At 51.5% G+C, this 22,868-nt stretch overlaps 2 protein-coding genes and 1 long non-coding RNA gene across 4 annotated transcripts in view; all 3 read left to right on the top strand.

Annotated features, from left to right (window-relative positions):
• aqr (aquarius intron-binding spliceosomal factor) overlaps positions 1–22,868 on the top strand; it is an 869,120-nt gene that overhangs the window by 124,355 nt on the left and 721,897 nt on the right. The window contains exons 35-36 of one of the 2 annotated variants that reach the window (XM_051919987.1): positions 304–417; positions 1,519–2,136. In XM_051919987.1, the coding sequence (XP_051775947.1) occupies positions 304–417; positions 1,519–1,752 (348 nt within the window). In that variant the 3' untranslated portion in view covers positions 1,753–2,136. Of the gene's footprint in view, positions 1–303; positions 418–1,518; positions 2,137–22,868 lie in introns of those variants that run through there. The other variant, XM_051919988.1, reaches the window with a different exon arrangement.
• Positions 9,653–12,978, top strand: LOC114666605 (uncharacterized). Its single transcript, XR_003718601.1, has 2 exons — positions 9,653–9,791; positions 12,487–12,978. It is a non-coding gene; the product is annotated as an uncharacterized LOC114666605 (long non-coding RNA).
• Positions 17,626–22,187, top strand: LOC114667070 (actin, alpha cardiac muscle 1). The gene is made up of 7 exons (XM_028822199.2): positions 17,626–17,788; positions 19,020–19,164; positions 19,420–19,744; positions 20,493–20,654; positions 20,739–20,930; positions 21,058–21,239; positions 21,874–22,187. The coding sequence occupies exons 2-7, from the start codon at positions 19,036–19,038 to the stop codon at positions 22,015–22,017; spliced, it is 1,134 nt and encodes a 377-aa protein (XP_028678032.1). The 5' UTR covers positions 17,626–17,788; positions 19,020–19,035; the 3' UTR covers positions 22,018–22,187.

Below are 22,868 nucleotides of genomic sequence, written 5' to 3'. Positions count from 1 at the left end.
GGGAACGTAATATGCAGCGTGACTATGTCTTGTGAAAAAGCCCACAAGACACACAGCATGACCTGCAGATTTGGGGTGCTACCTCCCCATTTCCTCCTCATGTGTCTTGTATTTTAGGTACTTAGCAAAATTCAAAGCAGAGTGGCTCATCACCTCATGTGCCAGAGATGGGCAGTTGTCATCAGAATGTTGCACGGTGGGCACCGGGCCCGGCTCCGTCTAACCTCTCCATTAGCGACTTGTCATGAGTTACTGAGCCATGAGGCGCAGTTCTGAAATTCTAAATGTTTATTTCTGTTGCAGAATGGAGATCCACCACAGCATCATGTGAAGGTGATTAAGAATATGCCAGAAATGGCCAACTTTGTGTACACCATGTATATGCACCTGATCCAGAGCAGTCGCCACTACAGACAGGTAAGACGCTCCACATGTGTGCCGCTCTGCTGGCTGGTCTGAAAGGAGGAGGTGAATGTTTATCATGTCTGCTTTATGAAATTACAACGTGTCCTCCATCGTCATCTTCATGATCAGTTTAATGGCCGCTGTGCCGTGTGAGTTGCTGTCTTGCACCTGAAATATGAGGCCATGGGCCTCAGGAAAACCAACTTCAGTTCAAAACAAGATGGGACCAGCAGGCGGATTTATTGACATGAGAGCCGCCACTTCACTGCACACAGACACAGCAGACGAGCAGTGACATCATTGGACTCGTAGTTGTCTCAGTGACGTAGCGAACCTGCCGGTGTCTCACGGCAGACAAATAACTATCAATGGGTGCGTCACCCGTGTTTCAGAATGGGGAGGTCTTAATGGGTCTCGTACCATTTTCAGGGGCTTACCCAGGTTAGCCAGTTGCATCAGCCCTCACCCAAAACCTCCATGGTCCGGACCACCCTTTAAGGTCAGAGCTAGTCACCCTACTCCATTTGTAGCCACGTCTTCCTTGGCCTCCCCGTTGGCTTCATCCCTTGACTACTTCACACAATCCTTCCCTACTCGTGTGCCACACGCCCTCGTCAGTCTGTGACGCTCCTCCTTCATCGTTCACGTCTCACTCCCATACATCTCTTCACGCAGCTTTCATAGGTGTTTTCCTCCAGTGCCAGAAAGGCCCCTTTAGAAGTCACGATGGTGGCGATCTTCTGCAATTTTCCTTGCCCGCACCTCAGTTTCACCACTCCATGGCCATCACCTACATTTCCACCGTGCCCTTCTCTCACACACTTGCCATACTCGCTGCCCTTTACACTCCTCCATTGAGCCTTACTGACTGGCTACGAGTAATTTAACAATTTGGGGGCCTGATCAGTCGTCATGTAAGTGGTCAGCTCTTGGTATGCTTTGAGGTGCCCATCGGGCACATTTTATGATTGAAGGAAGTGAGGGCACTTTAAACTTTTCATTGTTTGTTTAAGATTGTCTCTCCAAAAGCGTATCCTGGGAACTGTCATGGCAGTAACATGCTGAGCTAACATGTCCTGGTCATCACTTATTTATATTTGTTTCTACTTTTAGCAGCAGCAACTTATACCCCCTCCATGTCAAACGCAAATGGAAGAACTGGTATCGGAGGCAGAGCAGCTGGAGGAACAAGTGCAAACTGAAAAAGACAAAGAGGCAGAAGAGACCAAAGAAGCTGAGCCGACCAAAAAACTAGAGGAAGAAGAAGCGCACAGCAAAATGCCAGAGCATCCCGGGCGAGACAGTGACAGCGAGGACAGTGACATTGAAGAAGGCACTCAGTACTAAAGAGACTGCGTCCGTCATCCAGCCTGTCATCCGCAATGTTCCATCATCTCTGAGAAGGGACTGATGGCTTCAGACGTCCAAGACGTTCTCTTTTCAAGAAATGTGTCGAAGTGCATTTGCTTTACTTTTCTCAGAGTGCTGCCCGGGCTCGGCAGGCGGTCCTGTCGTCAGGCCATGCTGTTCATCTGGTCCCTTGACCCCCTTTTGGACATTTTAAATGCAATAAGTGACTGCTTTTGTTCAGTCTTTGTTCTCGTAAGAATCCTGTTTTGAGTCTGCAGGTGGTCTTTGGGGCAAGTCGTCCATGAGGACCCTTTTACAAGAGTTTGACAATTAAATGAAGCGCTCAGCGCACACATGGTGTCGGGTAATCCCACCCTGGACTGATTCCATTTTCCTGTGATAAATGTTTTAAAATAGAGCTGCAAGTGAGCACAGCGTGAAGTTCAGAGTCGGAGCAGGCAAGCAGAATCCTTTCTGATGTCTTCATTGGTGGCTTTAGGATGAAGAAAGCAAAGCAGGCTTGTAGGGGTCTCAGGTGGGCAGACGTCCATTGAGCCTCGCTGGGTGTCCTCGGTGGTATTCTGTTCAGTTTATGTTTGTATAGCGCCTTTCGCAGAGTGCATGCTCATAGCTTAGCAGTGAAACCCAAACCTTACGAAATGCTTAGACATGCAAACACATTGCCCTCTGGGATGATCGTCTGCCGATCCTAAAGTGAAACGAGTTCAAACGCACGTTAAAGCAGCTTCAGACGGACTGGGGCCTGACAACGTCTGTCCTTTCAGATTATCGTTGAGCTCTGCCCAGTGGACAGTGGAGCTTGAAAGGAAAAGAAAGGAAATTCGGCAGCAGATGGACTGGAGAAAATAAACCCCTAGTGCTCGGGGGCCAAGTGCCCGCACGCCCTCTGCTGGGCATTCTAATAAGGCAATAAAATATGTTCATGCTTGGGTTCCATGGCTCCCAGTACATCTGGTGTCCATCCCATGAGCAAGGCAACAGTTTGGTAGTAGAAACAGATTAGAGGGTTAAGGGGCACTTCGTCATTAATTAGTAATTATGCTTTGTGCAAATGACAAACAAACCTTACCAGACTAGAGTGGCCTGACATCAGCTGGAAACTGAAGGGGCATCTGTGACAGCACAGCCAGGCAGGTCAGTACACAGTTCAGGGCCCTGGAGCCTAATGTTCGACCAACGTCGGTATTCGTCTTAATAGGGCTGACATCTTGAGATCTTACTGGGCGTTACGTTTTGTAAGTAACAACACGTTCAGGTCGGCCATTTAAGGTTTCTGTACAAAATCAGCCCTAAGCTTAGCTGAAGGACTTTATAAAGACTTCATGGTTCTCTCGTTTGGCTTCACAGAGTTCCTCTGAAACCTGATGAAGCCCCTTCTAATTCTCTGGGTTATTGCCCCCCTTCCTCGTCCACTCCTTCCTTTATCGTAGTCCCTGTGGTTGACCAGGCAGGGCTTCTCCAGTCGTTTCTGAGCCTCCTCTGATGTGTCCAGGGTTCCCCGTCTCTGTTTCCAGCTTGGATGTCTCATGGAGGAGAGGAGGGAGCCATGATAGCAGGTTAAGAAAACCTCATAAGAATTAATTAATAAATAAAGTAATTTACAAGTACAGATAGACCTCCTGAGCATTCAGCATTTGATGGCCTTCTGTGGGGAAGCAGTCAAGCGTTTGGCAGCTGCTGTGACCCCTCGATGGTGACAGAGGGACGAGAAATACTGAGGTCACGGAATAAGCATTCAAAGTAAAGGCAGAAGGGGCAGCAAATTAAAGACCCTGCCAGGGTGCCTGACTGGCTCAGGGTCAAGACCTATTGGTGGGGCTTAGCATGGACCTCTTTAAAGGAAATGATGACTAGGATTGCTGGAGGAAATGTTTTGGAAAATGCAGTCCCGGCTGAGGAGGAGCAAGGACCATGAAGCCATTGATTAATCGGAATAAGCAGATTAGGGGGGGATTTGCATAGAAAGGAGTAACAGAGCGAGAGAGACTGGCAGGTGAATGGGTAGAGGAGATGGCAGGCACCTTCTGTGGACTGAGTGCCGCAAAAAGGAGGGAATGTCAGAACAAGGCTGGAGATGTTGAAATTGTCAAATGGCAAACGTCACCCACCAGTTAGTAGAAGTGACTCATTTCATGATGGCCACTGGCCGTACCACCTAGGTGCAGCCCCCACTGTTTTTGTACCACATCTGAACGATGGCTTTTACGGTTAGTCTGGGATGTCAAACTCGATGCTGCATTTAGGCCGAGGGCCAGAAGATTGGATGTGGAGGAGAAACTCCTGCTTCACCGCCATCATGGATTAGAACAACATATTTGAGCCGTTGGACCAGTGGTGGGAGGGGGGGGGGGTGTGTTATGGGGCTCATGGCATTCTCCTTTACGATGGCCAGGTGAGACACATTTGGATTGGGGACACCGCAATGAAGAAAGGCAAAGGACAGGAGAAGGATGGGACAAATGTGAAGGGACGTGGCTGGCTGGGGATTGGGCTCACTTGGCATGAGGGGCTCATTGTGCAGGCTGACAAGTTTAGGAAGAGCTCATCAGAGGCCTTTCTTAAAATATGAAGAGTGGGTCATCGGCACTGTGCCATCCTACACACACACACACACACGTCCTGTTTCAGCAGACGCCTATCTGCTAAAGTGCCACTAACTTGGTGCTGCTCTGTCATGTTAAGTATCACGTAAGCCTCGAGGTAACACTGAAAACAAAACCGGAGCTGAGATGTCACTTTTGGCTTGGCTTGTGTTGGGGCTGCCCAGTCCTCTGTATGCTGAAAGATGGTGCCTCCCATCCCCCCCGAGGTGCTGCAGACAGGTCCTGGTGTCGGACAGCGTCAGCCTGAGGCTGTGGAGGAAGACCATGGGATCGATGGAGAGTCGCTTTGCTTCTGAATGTCCTAATCCAGTGTAGGGTGAAGATGATGCCATAGCAATGCCCCCTCATGCCAGTCCAGGGCTATGTTTTCATCTTCTATTAATTGAGATGTGCCGTCAGCCCATCTATGTGGTGCTCCTGTGTGCCCCGGTAGTGGTGCCCGTTTAGCATGTTGCTTGGCTGGTTGGGGTTCTTGGTTTATGATTTACAGAATTGCTTTTAGACGGGTCATGTGGAGCGGGACTAACAACACCATCCACCACCATGCATTTCTGTTGCACATTTTCATGTAAATGGCGGAGCTTTACAGGATGAAGAAAGAGAAAAGAAAAAATATAAAAATAAAATTAGGCAACACAAAGAATAAAAGGAACGTCCGATAGGCCAGAAAAAAAAACAAAACCAAAAACTCCAGAGGGCTGGAGAAAAAAAACACATCTGCGGGGGTACGAGACCACCCGGCCAGCCCCCCAACATCAGTTCTCGTGGTTTTCAGGCTTCACATGGAAGAATTAGATGCTGCTGGTCATGTGGACCTCTGACCTTCAGTCCATCGATGTAAGGGACAGCATGGCACCCTGATCAGGTGGTGGGGGCACAGATCACAGAAAAAGAAGAGCAGAGAAATTGGGGGTCAGTTTGGAGTGTGGAGATATGATAAGAATGATGATTAACTGCAGATTCAGAATATCGGGGTTACACTAACATGAAGCTCTGAGGGGGCCGTGTTACAATGACGGCCATCAATCAGTTTATTAAAGTCCTCCGCCGTATCAGCCTGGTGAGTTTCTATCAGACCTGAGGTGCCTAACAGCAGAAGGCCACCCGCCTCACCACTTCTCTTAAGTTTAGCTCTTGGAATTCTAAGCAGACCCTCATTTGAAGATCTGAGGTGATGACATGGAGTGTAAGGTGAGAGGCATTCTGGGATACAAGATGGAGCAGATGACTGAAGGCATTGTAAACCAGCAGCAGTGTTTTAAAGTCAATTCTAAATGGCACTGGTCACCAGTGTAGTGATGCTCACACTGGGGTGATGTGTTTGGAGTTTCTGGCTGCTCCATCCTGCACTCGTTACAATCGATGTCTTTTTTGGGTAATAATAATACATTTTATTTATATAGTGCCTTTCCCATGTGGTCCTGAAAGGAGTGCGTCACAGTAATCTAGTCAACTGAAAACAAAAGATAGATACTTTATTCATCCCAAGGGGAAATTCACAAAAAAATTCACAAAAGCGTCAACTCATTCCTGAGCATCTTGTATTGTTATAAGGGGTTTAACTTTTATGATATTAAGTGAAAAACTGCTGGCCTGGTAATCTGGTTTCTATGTGATAACGTTTGTCAGGCGATGGCATTTTAATGAGGGAGGACCGGAAGGTGAGAGGTGGTCCAAATCCATTGACGGGACAATCGATAACCAAAGCACACACAGATCGTAGTTTCCACCTGCTGTCTCAGACGTTGACCTTTGGAGTTGATGACGTCACGTGTGGCACCTCTGGCCCACTGAACAGTGCAGTGTTGTAGTTAAAAAAAACAAAATGGCATGGCAGACTGAAATGATGTGAAAATATTTCAACCCTGTGAAGTACAGTGAGTGTTATTTCTGAAAGTGATTGTTTAATTAGAATTCTAGATCATTTAAAAAGTCATATTCAGGAAAACATTAAAAAAATCAAAAATGCACCTGAATGTCACCCCCACAATGAGATGCGCGTAGTCCACAGTTCCGTGTGTGTGTGTCCTCACAGCCCGTTAACAGGTCAGTCGATTAGCCCAGTGGCCAGAGGGACGCTTATTTTGGACTCTTTTCTAAAGGCAGCGATGTGAGAAGTTTCTGAAATTGTCTTCAGTGGTACCAAACCCCCAATGCCAGAAAGTTAACAGATGTCTGTGTGGCATCAAGTGAGAGCAGCACATAAGGGTGTGAGGGGCCACGTTAGGAATCGGCGACTTCCACACACCACCCGAGAGAAATCGGGAAGAGCAAACGTGAGGAGAGAGACGGCGACTTAAAGCTCCGCCTTTCACTTTCAGCCTTTGGCCGACTGGAATGTCGCCCGTCACAGCAGGGCACAACTGTACCATTGACTGTGGAGTTTAGATGGCGCAGGGCATATCCTTGAAAGCTGCTTCTGAAATTCTGAGAGGGAGCTCGGCATCCACACGAGGGGCACAGCACACTTGGCAGGACCACCATTGGCAGGCCACCCCACAGTGGAGGAAGCCGAGAGCGGACGTCCCTTAGGGGGCATGCAGCCCTTCTGTAATTGGGAGGCTGGGCACTTTGTCACTGGGGTGTGTCGTGAGCTGGTGGCCTTAAAATAAATTGTACGTTCCATTTCTTGAAGCTGCTTGTCCCAGCAGCCCCCAAACCCAGATGGGATGATCGTTTATTTTTAAGGTGTGACCAAGCCGTGCCAGGCCCATGGAGACTCTCCAGACCATGTTTGGGTTTTTACTGGAGCCTTCAAAGAGAATCCCCTCCGAGTCCGCCTCGGGTTCCAGTCAGATGAGGGAGCCGACCGCTGATGGGCACCAAAGCCTCTGAATTGACGTGCAGGCCACACCGCAGTGCCCATCGTGGTGTAGGGTGAGTGTCCCTCCTACTGTACGTGATGTGCCCTCCCCCCCATGGGCTGCAGGCTCTTCTGCATTTTCAGTTCCTGTTGCGTCTTCTCCATTCGATTGTCAGGCCTTTTAAAGAGAAGTGACAGAAGAGAAGTCACCGTCAGGCCTCACAAGTGCCCAATGTATGGGTGGCGAGCTGTTTGGTGGTTTGCAGGTAAACGTGGCTTTATTATTATTATTTTGGGGGCCTCCTCTTTTTTTGTTTTTTTTTCTTTGGTGGTCCAACCTGATCTGTTAAACTCAAACTTTTAAAATGCTGCGCTGTTTAAATTCCTCACTTTGAAATTTTCCACTTTCAGACCTGAACATCTAAAGCTTAAAAACTCGCCGCTTGAGCCAAGAGGGCAGCTTTCCAAATCTGAACGTGTGGCATGGTGTGGTGCGGCGCTCGCGGAGATCCTCTTTAAGTCACAACCTTATCGAATGGCCCACCTGCCTCCAAGTGGTCCCAAAGCACAATGACTTGACTGGGCACAACGTGTGACCCCTGGGGGCCCCTTCTCAAGGTGGGTTGGTGTCCAGCAGCATCAGGTCTGGGAATTGAACCCAGACAGCAGAAGGTATCAGGCGGCAGTGCCAGCCTCTTTGCCACCCTGAGAGGCACTGGTGACATTTCCACCCAAAGCACATGAGATCACAAATTTCAGGTCAGCTGTGGTCTACGCAACAGAAAATGGTGGGCATCAGGAGCTGAACGACAGGAGCATCAGTGCATCATGACAATGTGGAGCATTAAAAGACCCCCATGGGCTGGACACAAGAATTTCTTCATCCTGCAGCCCCTCCACAATTTGTGGGATGCTATTTGCCGGTGGGACGAGGCCCATTTTTTGTTCCCCAATTCTACACAAGAAGACAAGGAACATTGATGAGGGTCCCCAGTGCTCCAATGCCTGGCTGGTGACCATTTTAAGACACAGATGGCAGTGCTTGATTTGTCAGTCCAGCCTTCCACCTGCCACTCGGTGCCTTTTGATTTATTGTCCCTCCTGCTCCTGATCTTCCAGTACTCCACACTACGTCGGCCACTTTGATCAGCTGCCCATAAACTGCCCACTTGGTTCAGTTTGTTAAATGTAAAGAGAAACGGCTGCCAGTGTCTGCCTTCTGAAGGGTTCCGCATTTTTCAAATGACATTCAAGCTTCCATTTTGGACTGTTGGCTTAAGTGACCAGTTCAAGTGGCTCAATCTGGCACCCAGGTGCTAAAATGCCATCAGATTTAAAAATTCTGTTGCATCCATTGATTCCACTGCCCATTCTCAGCCTGTTATCTTGCCTGTACCTTTAATGCCCTGTGGTAACTGGCACAAGACCGGACCAGCTGTGGGTGCGTTACCAGCCTATCAGAGGGCCCACCACCATGAGAGAAGCTGCACCAGGCCAGGACTTGTACCCTCAGACCTGTCAGACAGTCATGCTAACCACCTTACCATCCAGAAAGTCATATAGCGCCTTTCATGGACGGCAGGCTCAGAGCTCTGGACCAGGGTCTGAGGGGAAGTTGAAGCACAATTGCAAACTTTACAAATTCAATAAACCCAAAATAAAATGATGAACTTCGGAATAAAAAGAGGCACAGTGGGTAGCGCTGCGGCCTCGCAGTTAGGAGACCCGTCTGGGTTCGCTTCCCGGGTCCTCCCTGCATGGAGTTTGCATGTTCTGCCCGTGTCTGCATGGGTTTCCTCCCACAGTCCAAAGACTTGCAGGTCAGATGGATTGGCCATCTGAAATTGTCCCTGGTGTGTGCTTGGTGTGTGGGTGTGTGTGTGTGTATGTGTGCCCTGCGGTGGCTGGCACCCTGCCCGGGGTTTGTTTCCTGCCTTGCGCCCGGTCTGTGTTGGCTGGGATTGGCTCCAGCAGACCCCCGTGACCCTGTAGTTAGGATATAGTGGGTTGGATAATGGATGGATAGATGGATGGATAGGTAGGGAGGTGACAAATATAAAGTTTTCCTCTTCAGGGACCACAGCCTCAGGTCCAAGGTGAGCACTCATATGTGGCAGGAAAATGACCAACATGGACACTGGCACATGGGCAGCAGCCAGTTTGAACCCTCAACACTCAGGTGACAATAGATGTGGAGGACACGCCCACAGTTAACGAGTAGGAGGAGTCAGCCAGCAGTTTGTATCCATCGTCCTTTGATGGCACCAGCCATTTCTGCCCCCTCTGGTGCTCAGGGCCAGTGGGCTCACTTGACCCTGCCAAGGACTGCAGTCCAAAGGGTCTGTGTGGCTCAAGGACATGTCATGGTGCGCCAACGTGTACCTCCAGTGAAAGGCGCCATATGTAGTCCCAGTTTACTGAAAACTCCGCCCTTGTTTTGTTCCAACAAATGGCCGTCACGTGGCCCACCTGACCCGTTTGCACAAGCAGAAGTGGCTGCTCTTTCGCTTCCTCTTATTGAGATTCCTTTTTTATTTGTCACCACGCAGCTCCAGCTGTTCATCCGAACATCAAGAGGTGAGAAGACGAGAAGCAAGCGGCCCCCCAAGGTGAGCTCTCGTATTGTTAAGAAGTTGATTTACTGCTTTAGCACCGTTAGATCAGCATTTGCACATTACGGTCTGGGCGCACTGGTGGGCAGACAAGGCATGTGCTTCAGGGTAACCTGACCCTCGGTGAGCTCCACCACTTTGCTGCAGCTGTCCCTCTGGCTGTGCTATAAAAAGGAGCCTGTGGCCCCCCAGCTGTTAAAATGTGGACATTTACTTTTATTTATGGCCTTCCTGCTTTGCTCTTGGTGAGCGGTAGCGGGTGCCAGTCGTTTCACAGGCAGTCTTGCCAGCAGGGTCTTGGACTCCCTGCTGGGGTGGTCTGCTTGGTTTTGTATGTGGAATCAAAATGAACGGAATCCCTGCAGTCTGTGTGCCCAATTGTGCCCGGTGCTAGCATCCGACTGGTGAGCCCCTAAATGTGGCCTCCTCCGTCTCAGCTGTCTGGTCACTCACTTCTGTGGAAAGCCGAGCCAGGCTGGCATCTGCAGGTGTGCCAAGGGGCTACTTTGATGTAATGGAAGGGAATTAAATGGACAGACAGAGAGGGCAAAGAAACCCTCTGAGGGATTTTATGGACCTGACCAATCCCAGGGATGGCAACAGCGGGTGAAGGGCAGGAGTGCCAGTCCATTCTAGTGACACATGCGTATTTGGAATGAGGTCAGAGCAACACGGTGAGACCCTGCAGATGGTGTGGCACACCAGGCCAGTGTGTTTCCATGCCATCTTTTCTCTCTCAGTTCTTTGGGTGGCACAGTGGTGCAGTGAGCCCTGAGCTCAAATGCCACTCCTGGTCACCATCTCGGTGTAGTTTGTGTGTTTTCTTTGTGCCTTTGTACGTATTCCTTACAATTTCACGAAGACCAGCTTGTTAGGCTGGTGAGCTCCATGGGAGTGGGCACTGCCAGGGTGGGCTCTGGATTGTAAGAAAATGAAATGAGATGTTTCACGCTCTGCGGTGGGTTGGCACCCTGCCTGGGATTGGTTCCTGCCTTGTGCCCTGTGTTGGCTGGGATTGGCTCCAGCAGACCCCTGTGACCCTGTGTTCAGCGGGTTGGAAAATGGATGGATGGATGGATGTTTCACGCTGGACCATCAACATGTGTACAAACTGGGCCAGGGTCACTGGTTAGCTGAAGGGCAGGACTTCTCATGTGACTGGTTAAGATCTAACGAGACCACCGAGGTTTTGGAATCGTTGATCTGAAAGGACGACTGTCCTGTTTATAATGGGGACATTGATGGAAGGCTGCTGGTGCTGCTCTCTTTCCTTATTCTTTGGGAGGTCCACGTTGGTTTGCCACCTGCCTGATGACGTCATTTAATTGGTCATCTGCAAACCATAAATGGCCACCAAGAGGGCATTCCAATATCATGCCACTTGTGTCCAAAATTCAATCCATGGGATATCGAAGGTCCCGAATGTGCACCTGCATCCATTATCAGACCCCCATAATCCAGTTCAGGCTGGTGATGGTCCAATCATGGGATTCACCTGAGATCTTTAACCCAAAGAAATGAAGTTCCTGGGCACACTCCGGGAGGAACATGCCAAGACCACACAAGATGACCTGGCAAAATAAAAAGGGGGAAGAAAGAGCGGCGTCCATTAGGCCGGGGTGAGCATCTGTGTCTTGCTCAGGCTTGGGGTGACGTGGCCAACTCCTGCCATGTGTCACTTTCTCATATTAGCACTCAGTGGCCCTGAAAAGGCCGTTGGCTCTTCCACTGAGCTCCAATGATCTCTTCGCTTGCCCTGGGCCAGTGGTGACACCATCCGCACTCTCCTCCCCTCGGGCCATTGGCCGGGCTCACCGGTGGCCAGACGCTCAGGCCAATGCTCCTCCAAAGTGGTCGCTGTAGGGACCACCCGTTTATGGCAGTGCCACGCCTTCTGATGACACCCGGGCAGCTTGTGTCTCCCACGTCTGTGACGCTTATCGACTGAGCCCAAGTGTCACAAGTCACATTGTCACCTTTGACTTCAGGGGCTGTTCACGCTAAGTTGCTGAGAGGGAAACTCCGGACTCGTCCCCCCAAAGGCCCGGAGTTACAGCCCCCTGGGTGGGTTGGTCACTTGAATTATTTGCGCTTGTTGCTTTTGAACAATCGAGTGACAAATGCAAGCCTGAGCACAGAATTCACGTCAATCCTCGAGTTATTCCAAGTTGCCGGAATATTCCTTAGAAGTCCTAAATGCAAAGGCGGCACTGTGCCTTTTAAAAAGCCCTCCTCGTTGCCCCAGCGTTTCATCCACAACCCCCTTTAACACTTACTATGGTTTCTAGTCCACCTCCACCTCTCCAGTGCTGCCTCCCAGTTCGCCCAGTTCTTTGTGTGTCCTACATGCACTTCCCTTGGCCTCCACTAGGTGTCCTCGACTTCTGCAGGCCCGAGCTTATCAACGTCTTGGAGACGTCCGAAGTCCTCAGGGAGGTCCCCCACCACCCGCTTTCCCAGGTTCAGACCCATGAGTGTGTATGCATGACAGGCATCCAGTCCACGGTTGGCTCCTGCCACGCGTCTGAAGCTGCTGGGACAGTCAGTGGCCCTTAAGCCAGAGAAACAGAAAATAAAAGCAGAAGGCCCAGCATGGCACTGCAGGCCCCCTCACAGTCATTGTGTTCCTTCTGGGAGTGCCCAGCGCCAACATCTCATTTTGTTTGTTTCCTGTTCTTTCTGTCTCCTTCAGGTTTGAGATGCCATCCTGCTCCTCCCTCCTGTGGTCCCTCTTCTGGTTTATTGTGCTGATATTTCTGGCTTGGCCACTCAGTATCACCTTTGGTGGCTTTTATGGCTTCTTGTCACCTCTGACCACTTGCTGTGGGCTGGAAAAAGTCACCGAGCTGCTGCTGCAAGGGGCGAGCCTGGGACGGACATGTGTGCAGTACATGCTGGAGAGCAAATCCCTCTGCTAGGCACCAGCAGAAATGTCACAAAATGATCGGGGACAGCGGGCACCCGCCGCCACTCAGTCAGTGCCAAGGGGGCAGCGGCGTCACAAAATGTGGCCACCTGTCAGAATTTTGCAGATATATTGTTCCTCAGGCACTTTGATGAGCTGGGCAGCCTTGAGCTCCAGTGGGTATCACTGCCCACATTTAATATTGGCACATCGGCTTGGCATCTTATTGATGATGAGAGAAATGAAGATGTGTTAGAGCAATAAAAACAATCGAAATGACCATTGTGATGAGGCCTTTGTCCCCATTTGATGCGGCAGTCACTGCATCTGCTCCTCAGAATCTTTGTGAATATTGTGGGCAGCGTGAAAGGTGCCATATAAAGGTATTAATATTATTTGGGCAGTACTGAGTGTGGTTGACACGGGTTCATTCACCGATGCCCTCATAAGTAGGTGACGACTCCGAGACCGCAGAGTCCTAAGATGATGAACGCTCCTTTTTCATTCACAGTCGCAGTGAACCACAAATATGCCACACAGCTGACTATGGGCACTGCCCGCTGCTCTGTCACCTGGTGCATTGCCCACCTTTGGCAGGTGGCACATTAGTGCAGGTGGCAGCCCATCTAATGTGGACTTTGTCAGGCTCTAATGTCTGATGAGTGGGCCAGTCTACTAAAATAAGAGCCCACCACAAGCACTTATACAGTAGGAGGCATCAGTGTTGGCAAGGCTGGCATCCCAATATTACACTTTGTGTATGCAGCTGCTAAATAAGGAGACATTAATGAAGAATACCCGAGGTGAGGAGGGCATTGAAAGTGACGCACTCTCAGTCCTCACCAGGGTGCCAGTCCATCACAGGACATGCCCACCAGCCTACCTGAAGTACGTTAACATGACGCCGGACAAGACCCAACTCCATGCAGACAGTGGCAGGTCCCATAAGGAGTGGGACAGGATGCTGTGCCACCCTCACTCACTCATTGAATTTCACCAGCGGGTCCTGGCACTCATCACATTCATGACAATGGGTGGGATGGAGTGGGCAAGAGTGACCCTTTGGGACGTCCAGTCAGACACTCTGACGATGCTTGTCACTGCGCTGCATTTGTCCAGCTGGTCTGGTCAGTCAGGTCATCTCGTGGCCACATTAAGAGGCACATGGCCAGAGATGACAGACCAGTGACCAACTCATGTTGAGGGGTCCACACCTGCCCTGGTGGGGCTCAGGACTTGATTTGCTCTTTCCCATCCTGTTGAGGTCACTTATAATCGAATGAGTGGGGGCCACAATGTCAGTTGTCCGGTCACTGAGTGGCCATTTAGCCACCAGAGCTGAAGAATCGAAATCCTGTCCTGCGAGTGCCCTGCTTTTGTTTATTTGGCTGGGTGGGCTGCCCCTCGTGACTTTTAAATGCCCCACTTGAGGATTGTTGGGGATGTGTGCCAACAAGGGGTCACCGCAGGAGAAGGGGACATGGACACAAAGTAGGGATTCGGGGCCACCAACAGGTCACCACAGGACAGGGTCACAAAGGGGTCACCAGGTGGACATGTGGCCACCTCAAACATGTCCCTTTCACAGCTGTAGTCCAAGTGCACGTGGGGCCAACGTGAGGCTTCACACAGGGACGTGGTGATCTGATGTAGTGCCATGCTGTGCTGGGCACAATAAGTGGCTCATCTGGGTGGGACATGGACTGGTGTGATATAGCACCATGCCACATTACGATGCTGTACATGCAGTTGTGGCCCCGGCCGGAGACGAGTCACCTTTCCTAAAGAAGTGACAGGAGGGCGGCCGATAGGACAACTTTATTGGCGAAAGGCGCCGGAGCCACAGCCGCCCAAGAAGCACGTCTGCTGCGTCCATCAATGGCTCTTTCTGTGAATTAGGCAAGAAAAGTAAAAGCTGAACTTCCCTAAAGTCTCCTTCGGATGAAGAGAGTCCGTGGTTTGTGGTTCAGCTGCACCCTGACCTCGTGTCCCAGCCTGCTCCGAGCACATTTAGCACAGTCAGCCATCCCAGAAGGCATTGCACTCCCTGCGTCTGATATGAAAGCCTTGTGACCCTGAAATGCCACCTCTACTGCCACTTGTGCAATCAGCTCGGGGACACACAAGGGACTGAAGTGACGTCTCATGGTTCTATACAGTCGTGAACACTGCATTCTAAATACCCGACTTGCATGAAGGTCCCTGCACAGACTGAACTGGCATGATTGTTATTTTATATAGCGCCTTCCTTGGTGAAGGACCCTGGACAGGATGCCAGCCATCACAGAAATCAGACTGGGACAGTTTACAGCCACCATTTGCTATTCTGACTCCTCAAAGATGACGGCTGGACTTGGGACTTGAACCCGAGGTCCCTAGACTCCCAAGGTGGCAGTGCCATCCAAGTGCCAGCCTTCAGCTTTTAGGCTACGCCATCATCTGGCGCACTGCAGCCCACCCCGGGTGATTGGCTGGTCAGTGTCCATGTACACTTTTTCTAAAATTGATTTTTACAAAGCTGCTGCCAACGCTCCTATGAATCGAGGGCAGCCTGGTGGCACAGAATGACCATCAGCCACATTTGTGACTTGCACCTGGCGCCCCATGGCCATCCTTTGTTGCTTAACCACCCAGTGGTCAGCATGTCCACATAAGTACATGGCATTGCTTTGATGGTGGCCGGTGGTCTCTTGGCACCAGGGGCGGACCCTGTGCTGAGGACACTGTTCTACAGTTTGGGTCACTTGGAGACTCCAAATGGATCAGAGTTGAGGTAATGTGAGGACAGCCATGTGTGGAGATAACGTACCCCTCCAGGCATCCATCTTCATACTTGCTTAACAAAGTCAGGATCAGGTGGTCCAGCGTCAGACCAAGGCAGCGAGTGACGAGCCATCGGCCAGGCGAGGACAGAAAGTCATTGAAACTGACATTTCAGATACGGATGCACTGGGCCACCTCACAGTGACAGGGCTCTGGGTTCAAATCCTCCTCCTGCCCACAACTGTGTGGAGTCTGCGTGTCCGCCCTGTGCTCAGGCCTGTGGGCATGGTGGACTGGCACTGGTGAATTGTGGCATTGGCATGACTGGGCCCCGCAATGGCCTGGCACTCCGGACTGGATGGGCTTAGTGGACGACCAACTGGACTAAGCGGGTTTCAGGAGGGCACACTCTTAAGATTTGGAGTTTGCTTGACAAGCGAAGAGTGGACGACGAGACTGGAAGCTATGCCAACTGAAGACTGGGCAGCTCACTCTGTGGCACACTCGAGTCACAGCTCAGTTGGAAAGAAGACGTCCAGAAACGAGACGTCCCATCCTCACCCACCCCACACTTCCATGAGATGTTTCTTCATGTGGATGTTAACTTTAAGTCCTGCCAGAGACCTGGTGTGAGGAATGATGGGCATCGTGACCCCATGTCTGGTTCAACATTAAAGTGGGGCTGCTGCTGCTTGCTGTTAACCCAAATTAAGAGGGTTCAAAAATGAGGTCCTCAAACATCCAAGCATGCCAGGCGCTATACAGCAGCTTCGACTCCCACGGTACGCAGACGCTCCTGAGATCTCCCTGCACTTCAGTCAGTGCACATACTGAACGTGGGGCACCCGCCTAAGGACCACTTGAGGAGTGGGTGACCCGAGGTCAAGCGAACTGCCACATTAGAAGTGGGAAGGGAAAACTGGCAAGGAAAATGTAACCTGCTAAAAAGAGCTGTGGCCACCAGAGGCCTCCTGCCAGGGTCCCCTCCATTACCACCCATCTCACCAAACGCCACACCTGCCTCACCCTACAGATCAGTATTGGCACACCTAAAGATAAGCAAGCAAAGGCAACACCTGGAGCAGTGCCACCTACTGGTGTGGAATCATATGACTGAGAAATCTGGAGCCACTCGTCCACCACTTCTGTGTTAGTGGGCATGTGGGAGAGGGGCTGAGGTGCCCGAGGGTCTTGGTCATGTTTTACAGCCTTGAGCTGCTGGGTTGCCTGTCTTCAGATGCCATTGATATTCAGCGTGTTGGCCTTCATAACAACAGAAATGTGAGGGCCCGCGTGTCTGGAGTCTGCATGCCCTCCCTACATCCTTGTGGGCTTTGCCACTCTGCCACTTCACCTCCAAGACGCTAGTGGGGTGACTTGTGCTCTCTGAGCCTAACCCTACAGCACCATAGCTTGAGGTTTTCTCCATCCCCATGTGGGGTGTTCTCCTGGGCCCCTGCTCTTCCTCCCAAGGCTCCATAACTGAGAGGGGACATCAGAGTGGCACCCCAACTGAGGTTTCTTCTAAGCTATCAGAACTGGACCAGGAAGGTTAGCACTGGGTGGACAACTAGCCCAGCGTGTGCATTGGTGTGTGTGTGTGTGTGTCTCTGTGCAGGGTGTGTTCCTGCTGGAAAAGATCTTGGAGAGGGCAGTGGGAGTATGAAGAAATAATAAAAATAATATAAATAAATAAATAAATAAATAAATGCTCTGTGTTTCATAAGGTAACGCCATCAAAACCACCGAAACTCCGGTCACCGAGGACCGCGAGGACAAACGTGACCCGGTGGGGACGCTGTAGCCAAGCTCGAAAGGCGCTATACAGCGCAATGTTTGCACACACGTAGAGAGCATCGGCGTGTAAAGCGCACACACACCTACACACACACCTGCCTGCCGGCGGGCGGGCGGGCGGATCGCAGAAAGTCCGCGGCTCGGGCTCCCGACTGAACGGGCGCTGCGCTCCTCCCGGCCGCCTCTCGTGCCCTTTCGCCCCTCCGACCGGCCGCATTTAGCCGTCATGCCTTTGCAATGCGCCTGTTAGCCGGCGCTCCGGGCGCCCCTCGCCGCAGGGCTCTCTTTCCTTACATGGGTTGCCGCCGTGATGCCACCAGCTGGACTCCCCTCCTGCCTCGCTCATTCCATTAATGGCCTCACGGCTGCCGATGGCGTGAAGGCGACCAAATAAGGACACGGTAGTCTGCTTTCCCCACAGGAGGCTCCCCGCGACTCCGACGCTTCTTGTACTATAAATTGGCCGCCCGGCGCTCGGCCGGCACCCCTGCTTTTTTTTTCTCAGGAGCCAGCAGTCGGTGCGGATCTGGTGAGTACGCGGCGAGGGGTCGTCAGACGTGCTTTAGAAGTTAAACTGGAGAAGGCGAGGAATGGACGGAAGAGTAGACGGCTCGGCGCTGCCTGGCACAGGCCGTGGGGTACAATTTAAAATAATAAACCCCAGCATTAAACCGTGCCAGGACTCGGGGGCCAGTTTTCAAAGTAGGAACCTTCTAGAAGCGCCACTGCCCGCAGCTGTCTAGCGCGTTCAAGGACGGACATGCCACCCTTTCAGACCGAATTAGAAGAAGAAGAATGAACGGTGGAGTTAAGACCACTTGGGGGGCCGCTCGTTCCTCCAATGAAGCCGGCGGAGGTGGTGCTGCTGGAGGCAGTTAGGGGTTCATCTGCTCGCTCAGGGTCGGTGCCACCTGCTTGTACAGGGCAAAGGTGGCAGCAGATCGGAGTCGTGTTAGAAGGTAACAAATGTCAGATGTTTGCCATAACAGAGTGCGCAGCGCCATTGCTCTTCCTTATGAGGACGGTCGGCACAGAAATGCAGTTTGGCTTCAACGGTTAACTTGATTCACGATGCCAGGCGCTATACACCGTAATGAAGGCTGACCCCGAGCTGCTCGTGTTCTTGGTGACCCTGGCTAATCTCTCAAGTGTAAATGGGCGGAGTGGTGGCCCTGAGGTTAAGGATCTGCGCTGCTATCCAGAAGGCTGCGAAAAGAGATCCTACTGTGCTGGGCCCTTAACCTGTACAATGGCTGTCCCTGCGCTCTGACCCCAAGGGGTATGCGAACACTAACAAATTCCTAGTACAAGAAATTGTATGAGGCGAAATAAAGATCAAAAATAAATCAATTCAGGCAGTGAGATTGGGTGGCCGACGGGTAGCAGTCAAGACCCTCAATTTGCTTTAAAGTTTCTTTTTTTTATTCCTCTGACGATTGGTTCCATTTTTTGCGTTTCCTCCAATGGGAGCACAGGCAGGTGAACTTGAACTCCTCGGAGTCACACAGTGGGGGGCTTTGAACCCCGAAGCCTCCCCGTTACGCCACACTGCGGTTTACCCGAATGGCTCGGCAGCTTTTTAAATTGCTCTTCGGGTTAGGGTGGCGGATGTTTAAAGAGTTGCGCCTCGCATATAGCGCCTTTTACAAATGCTGTGCAGCAGACGTGTTCCCGCTTGCCAGGGGCACCCAATGGCTGGGCGGTGGGCACGGGTCTTTTTGTTGACTCTAAATGTGTTTGTTTTTCTTCCTGTCTCCAAGATCCATCTCTATCACCATGTGCGACGACGAGGAGACCACCGCTTTGGTCTGCGACAACGGCTCGGGGCTGGTGAAGGCTGGCTTCGCAGGAGACGATGCCCCCCGCGCTGTCTTCCCATCCATTGTCGGTCGTCCCCGCCACCAGGTAAGCCCCTCGGGGTGGCTGCGCTTTGCCACCTTTGTATGCAGGTAGGCACGGTGTCCCGCGCACCGCTAAGAAGATTAAAGGCTAATGGGCGCCGTTCGCCTTTCTTCAATGAAATTGCCAGGCGGGCTGTCTTCACGTAGATAGGAGCCGCGGGCAGACGCAGAGGCACAGCCGGTGGTCTTAGATAAGAATGAGGGCGAGGTGCGCCACCTAGCGGCCATAACGGCGCTCACACGCCTTCTGTCTCTTTAGGGCGTCATGGTCGGCATGGGGCAGAAGGATTCCTACGTAGGTGATGAGGCTCAAAGCAAGAGGGGCATCCTGACCCTCAAGTACCCCATTGAACACGGCATCATCACCAACTGGGACGATATGGAGAAAATCTGGCACCACACCTTCTACAACGAGCTCCGCGTGGCCCCTGAGGAACACCCCACCCTGCTCACAGAGGCCCCTCTGAACCCCAAGGCTAACCGTGAGAAGATGACCCAGATCATGTTCGAGACCTTCAACGTGCCAGCCATGTATGTGGCCATCCAGGCTGTGCTGTCCCTCTACGCCTCCGGCCGTACCACAGGTGAGGAAGGGGCTCGGAGGTGGTGGTGGGGGGGGGGGGGGGGCTGGGGGTGCTTACAAAAACAATGGCATCACATTGTGCGGTTTAGGGGGTTTGGGGGGCGGAGACTGGGAGGACCGAGTGTTAGAAATGGTGAAAAAGCAGCACCATTCACAAGATTAGGGGTCGTTTCTCGGCATTAGGGGGCACGCCCCTAGTCACCGCAGGCACCTGGGTTCGACTGCCAGGCCAGGGATTGGACTTTGATCCATGGGGCCAAATTTGGACGTTAGACCAAACTGATGTTCCGGTGCTGGGCTGGCGTCCGGTCCGGGACTGCTGCTCGCATTGCCCCGGTGCTGCACGGTTAGGCTTCGGCTCTTTGGGATGTCGACTGAGCACTTTTTGAACTCGTGATGAGAGCAAAACTTCAACTACTTCAAAAACTTATTTGAACTGTTAGTCTAAACTTTACACTTTAGGAGGCGAGTGGCACAGAGGTTAGCGCTACTGACTCACACGTCCAGTGTCTCGGGTTCAGATGCGTGTGAAGTTTGCACGTCTTCCCCGAGTTCGCGTGCGCTTTGCTCCCCAACGCCCCGCCTGAGAGGCCTTTTGTCGGCTCTCAATTGGCCCCAGCGCACCGGGACCCCCCTGCGCCGATTCCTGCTGGAGCAGGCTGCGGCTCCCCGTGCCCCCGACTCGCATTAAACGCATTCGAGAACGTCGAGCTTTCCACGAAGTCATACGCTCTGCTTTGCCCTTTCAGGTATCGTTCTGGACTCCGGTGACGGTGTGACCCACAACGTGCCCATCTATGAAGGTTACGCTCTCCCTCACGCCATCATGCGCCTGGACCTGGCTGGCAGGGATCTCACCGACTACCTCATGAAGATCCTGACTGAGCGCGGCTACTCCTTCGTGACAACAGGTGGGTGGGCGGCTTGACCGAATCGTCGCCGCTGCAAACGAGAAGTCCACATTGTCTGATGTTCCATCTTGTCCATAACTGCAGCTGAACGCGAAATCGTCAGAGACATCAAGGAGAAGCTCTGCTACGTGGCTCTCGACTTTGAGAATGAAATGGCCACCGCCGCCTCCTCCTCCTCACTGGAGAAGAGCTACGAGCTGCCCGATGGCCAGGTCATCACAATCGGAAATGAACGCTTCCGCTGCCCAGAGACCCTCTTCCAGCCTTCCTTCATCGGTAGGTGGCCGCTGTTAAACATGAGACATGACCTCAGCGGTCTGAAGGGGGCGCACTTCAGTTCATTGCCGGTGTTGGCGGGGAAGCCCTCAGTGGCTGACAAACCCTCTTCTGTTAATGTCCTCAGGTATGGAGTCAGCGGGCATCCATGAAACTACCTACAACAGCATCATGAAGTGCGACATTGACATCCGTAAGGACCTGTATGCCAACAACGTGCTGTCCGGAGGTACCACCATGTACCCTGGTATCGCTGACCGTATGCAGAAGGAAATCACCGCCCTGGCACCCAGCACCATGAAAATCAAGGTGAGCGAAGGGTCAAGGAATCCGTCCCTTGCTTTTTATAGAGGGACGGTAATTCAGATCGTGTAATACGCTAGTAGTGGATTAGACGGCCAGAGTACTTTGTTTACGAGGGAAAGGCACTATATAAGAGAAATGAAATAAACTATAAAACGGATGGATGAATAGATAATGAAAGACTACATACAATTGATGAATGAAAATGAAATGTACTTTATTATAGACGAGGCAGGCGTAAAAAGGCACAATAAAAGAAATAAACAGACATGACAGGTAAGTTAGCACAGATAAAATATGAAGGACTGTATTGGGTAGATAGGTAGGAAAGGCGCTATATAAGAGTTAGATAAATAGATACTGTAGATGTGAAAGGCGCTATATAATTAGATAGATGTGAGGGGCACTACATAAGAGATTGATAGATACTGTAAATGTTGTTATCAAGTGACCTCCATTCAACATATAAAGCTGGTCCACGTCACACACACACACACACACACATCAACGGCTTGAAGAGACCATTCCCTTCACAGGTAAGTCCGGTGACCGAGGACGAGATGGCCTTTACTTTGCTGGTACATGTGGCGTGTTCGCCTACCACGTTCTCTCTTCATTCCCGTTCTGCATTTCTTTCCAGATCATCGCCCCACCTGAGCGTAAATACTCCGTCTGGATCGGTGGCTCCATTCTGGCCTCCCTGTCCACCTTCCAGCAGATGTGGATCAGCAAGCAGGAGTACGATGAGGCTGGCCCATCCATTGTCCACCGCAAATGTTTCTAAGCTCTCTGATCCTAATTTACCTCTGACTGTGGCTGTCGAGATTGTGGCTCATGGACTCTGCAGGCGGCCCTTCCTGACCTTCTTCCATGCAGTTTGTTTACACTCATGTGCAATTTCTTTATGGATATTTATTCGTTTATAAATAAACAAGACCCGGGACTTGCAACCTAGCCTTGTCTGCGTGTCTGATTTGTTCGGGGCCGGGGGTCTGCGCCAGAATGCCGGGTCGTTCCCGATGTGCTGCGGCGCGTGTGCGCGCGCGTTGGCTTTGCGTGGCGGCTGTCGGTGAGTCTGCGGATGTCGGCTGCCGCCAGCAGGTGTTTGAACTTTGACGAGACACTCTGATCGAGTTAATCCACTGTCCAGATGTGGGCCATTTACAGAAAAGTGGGGCAGATGCTTCTCTAAAGGTCGCACTTCTTATGAAGAAGAGGAGTTCTGATTATTTTTTAACGGACGGGACTGCGGGAAGAAGCTGGATGTGCATGGCGGCGATCGTTCCAGTATCCATTAAAGGGCAGTGGCCCGTCTAAATCTCATATAGCGCCCATGAGTCACCAGCTCAGCCCGAGGCTCTTACGGCTGCCGCGATTGTTAAATGCCGCCTGTCGCGGACTGACCCCGAAATCCGCCATTGCTCTTAATTTCCAGTCTTATTTTAACGATCTGTCACCAGAACTAAAACGCACATCATTTTATTAGTTTTAGCGGACGGTTTCAGCCACGGCTAAAGGCGAAGTAACAAATGGAGTCGGAACTGCATGGCATGAACCGCATACTTCAGGGAAGACACGGAATTTAGTTGAAAAACACAAACGAGTCACCAAAGGCCACTCCTGATTACAACAGAA

Source organism: Erpetoichthys calabaricus, chromosome 16 (assembly GCF_900747795.2).
Source record: "Erpetoichthys calabaricus chromosome 16, fErpCal1.3, whole genome shotgun sequence".
Taxonomy (NCBI): domain Eukaryota; kingdom Metazoa; phylum Chordata; class Cladistia; order Polypteriformes; family Polypteridae; genus Erpetoichthys; species Erpetoichthys calabaricus.
Note: the sequence above shows the minus strand (reverse complement) of the source record. Positions and strands in the feature narration are given on the sequence as shown.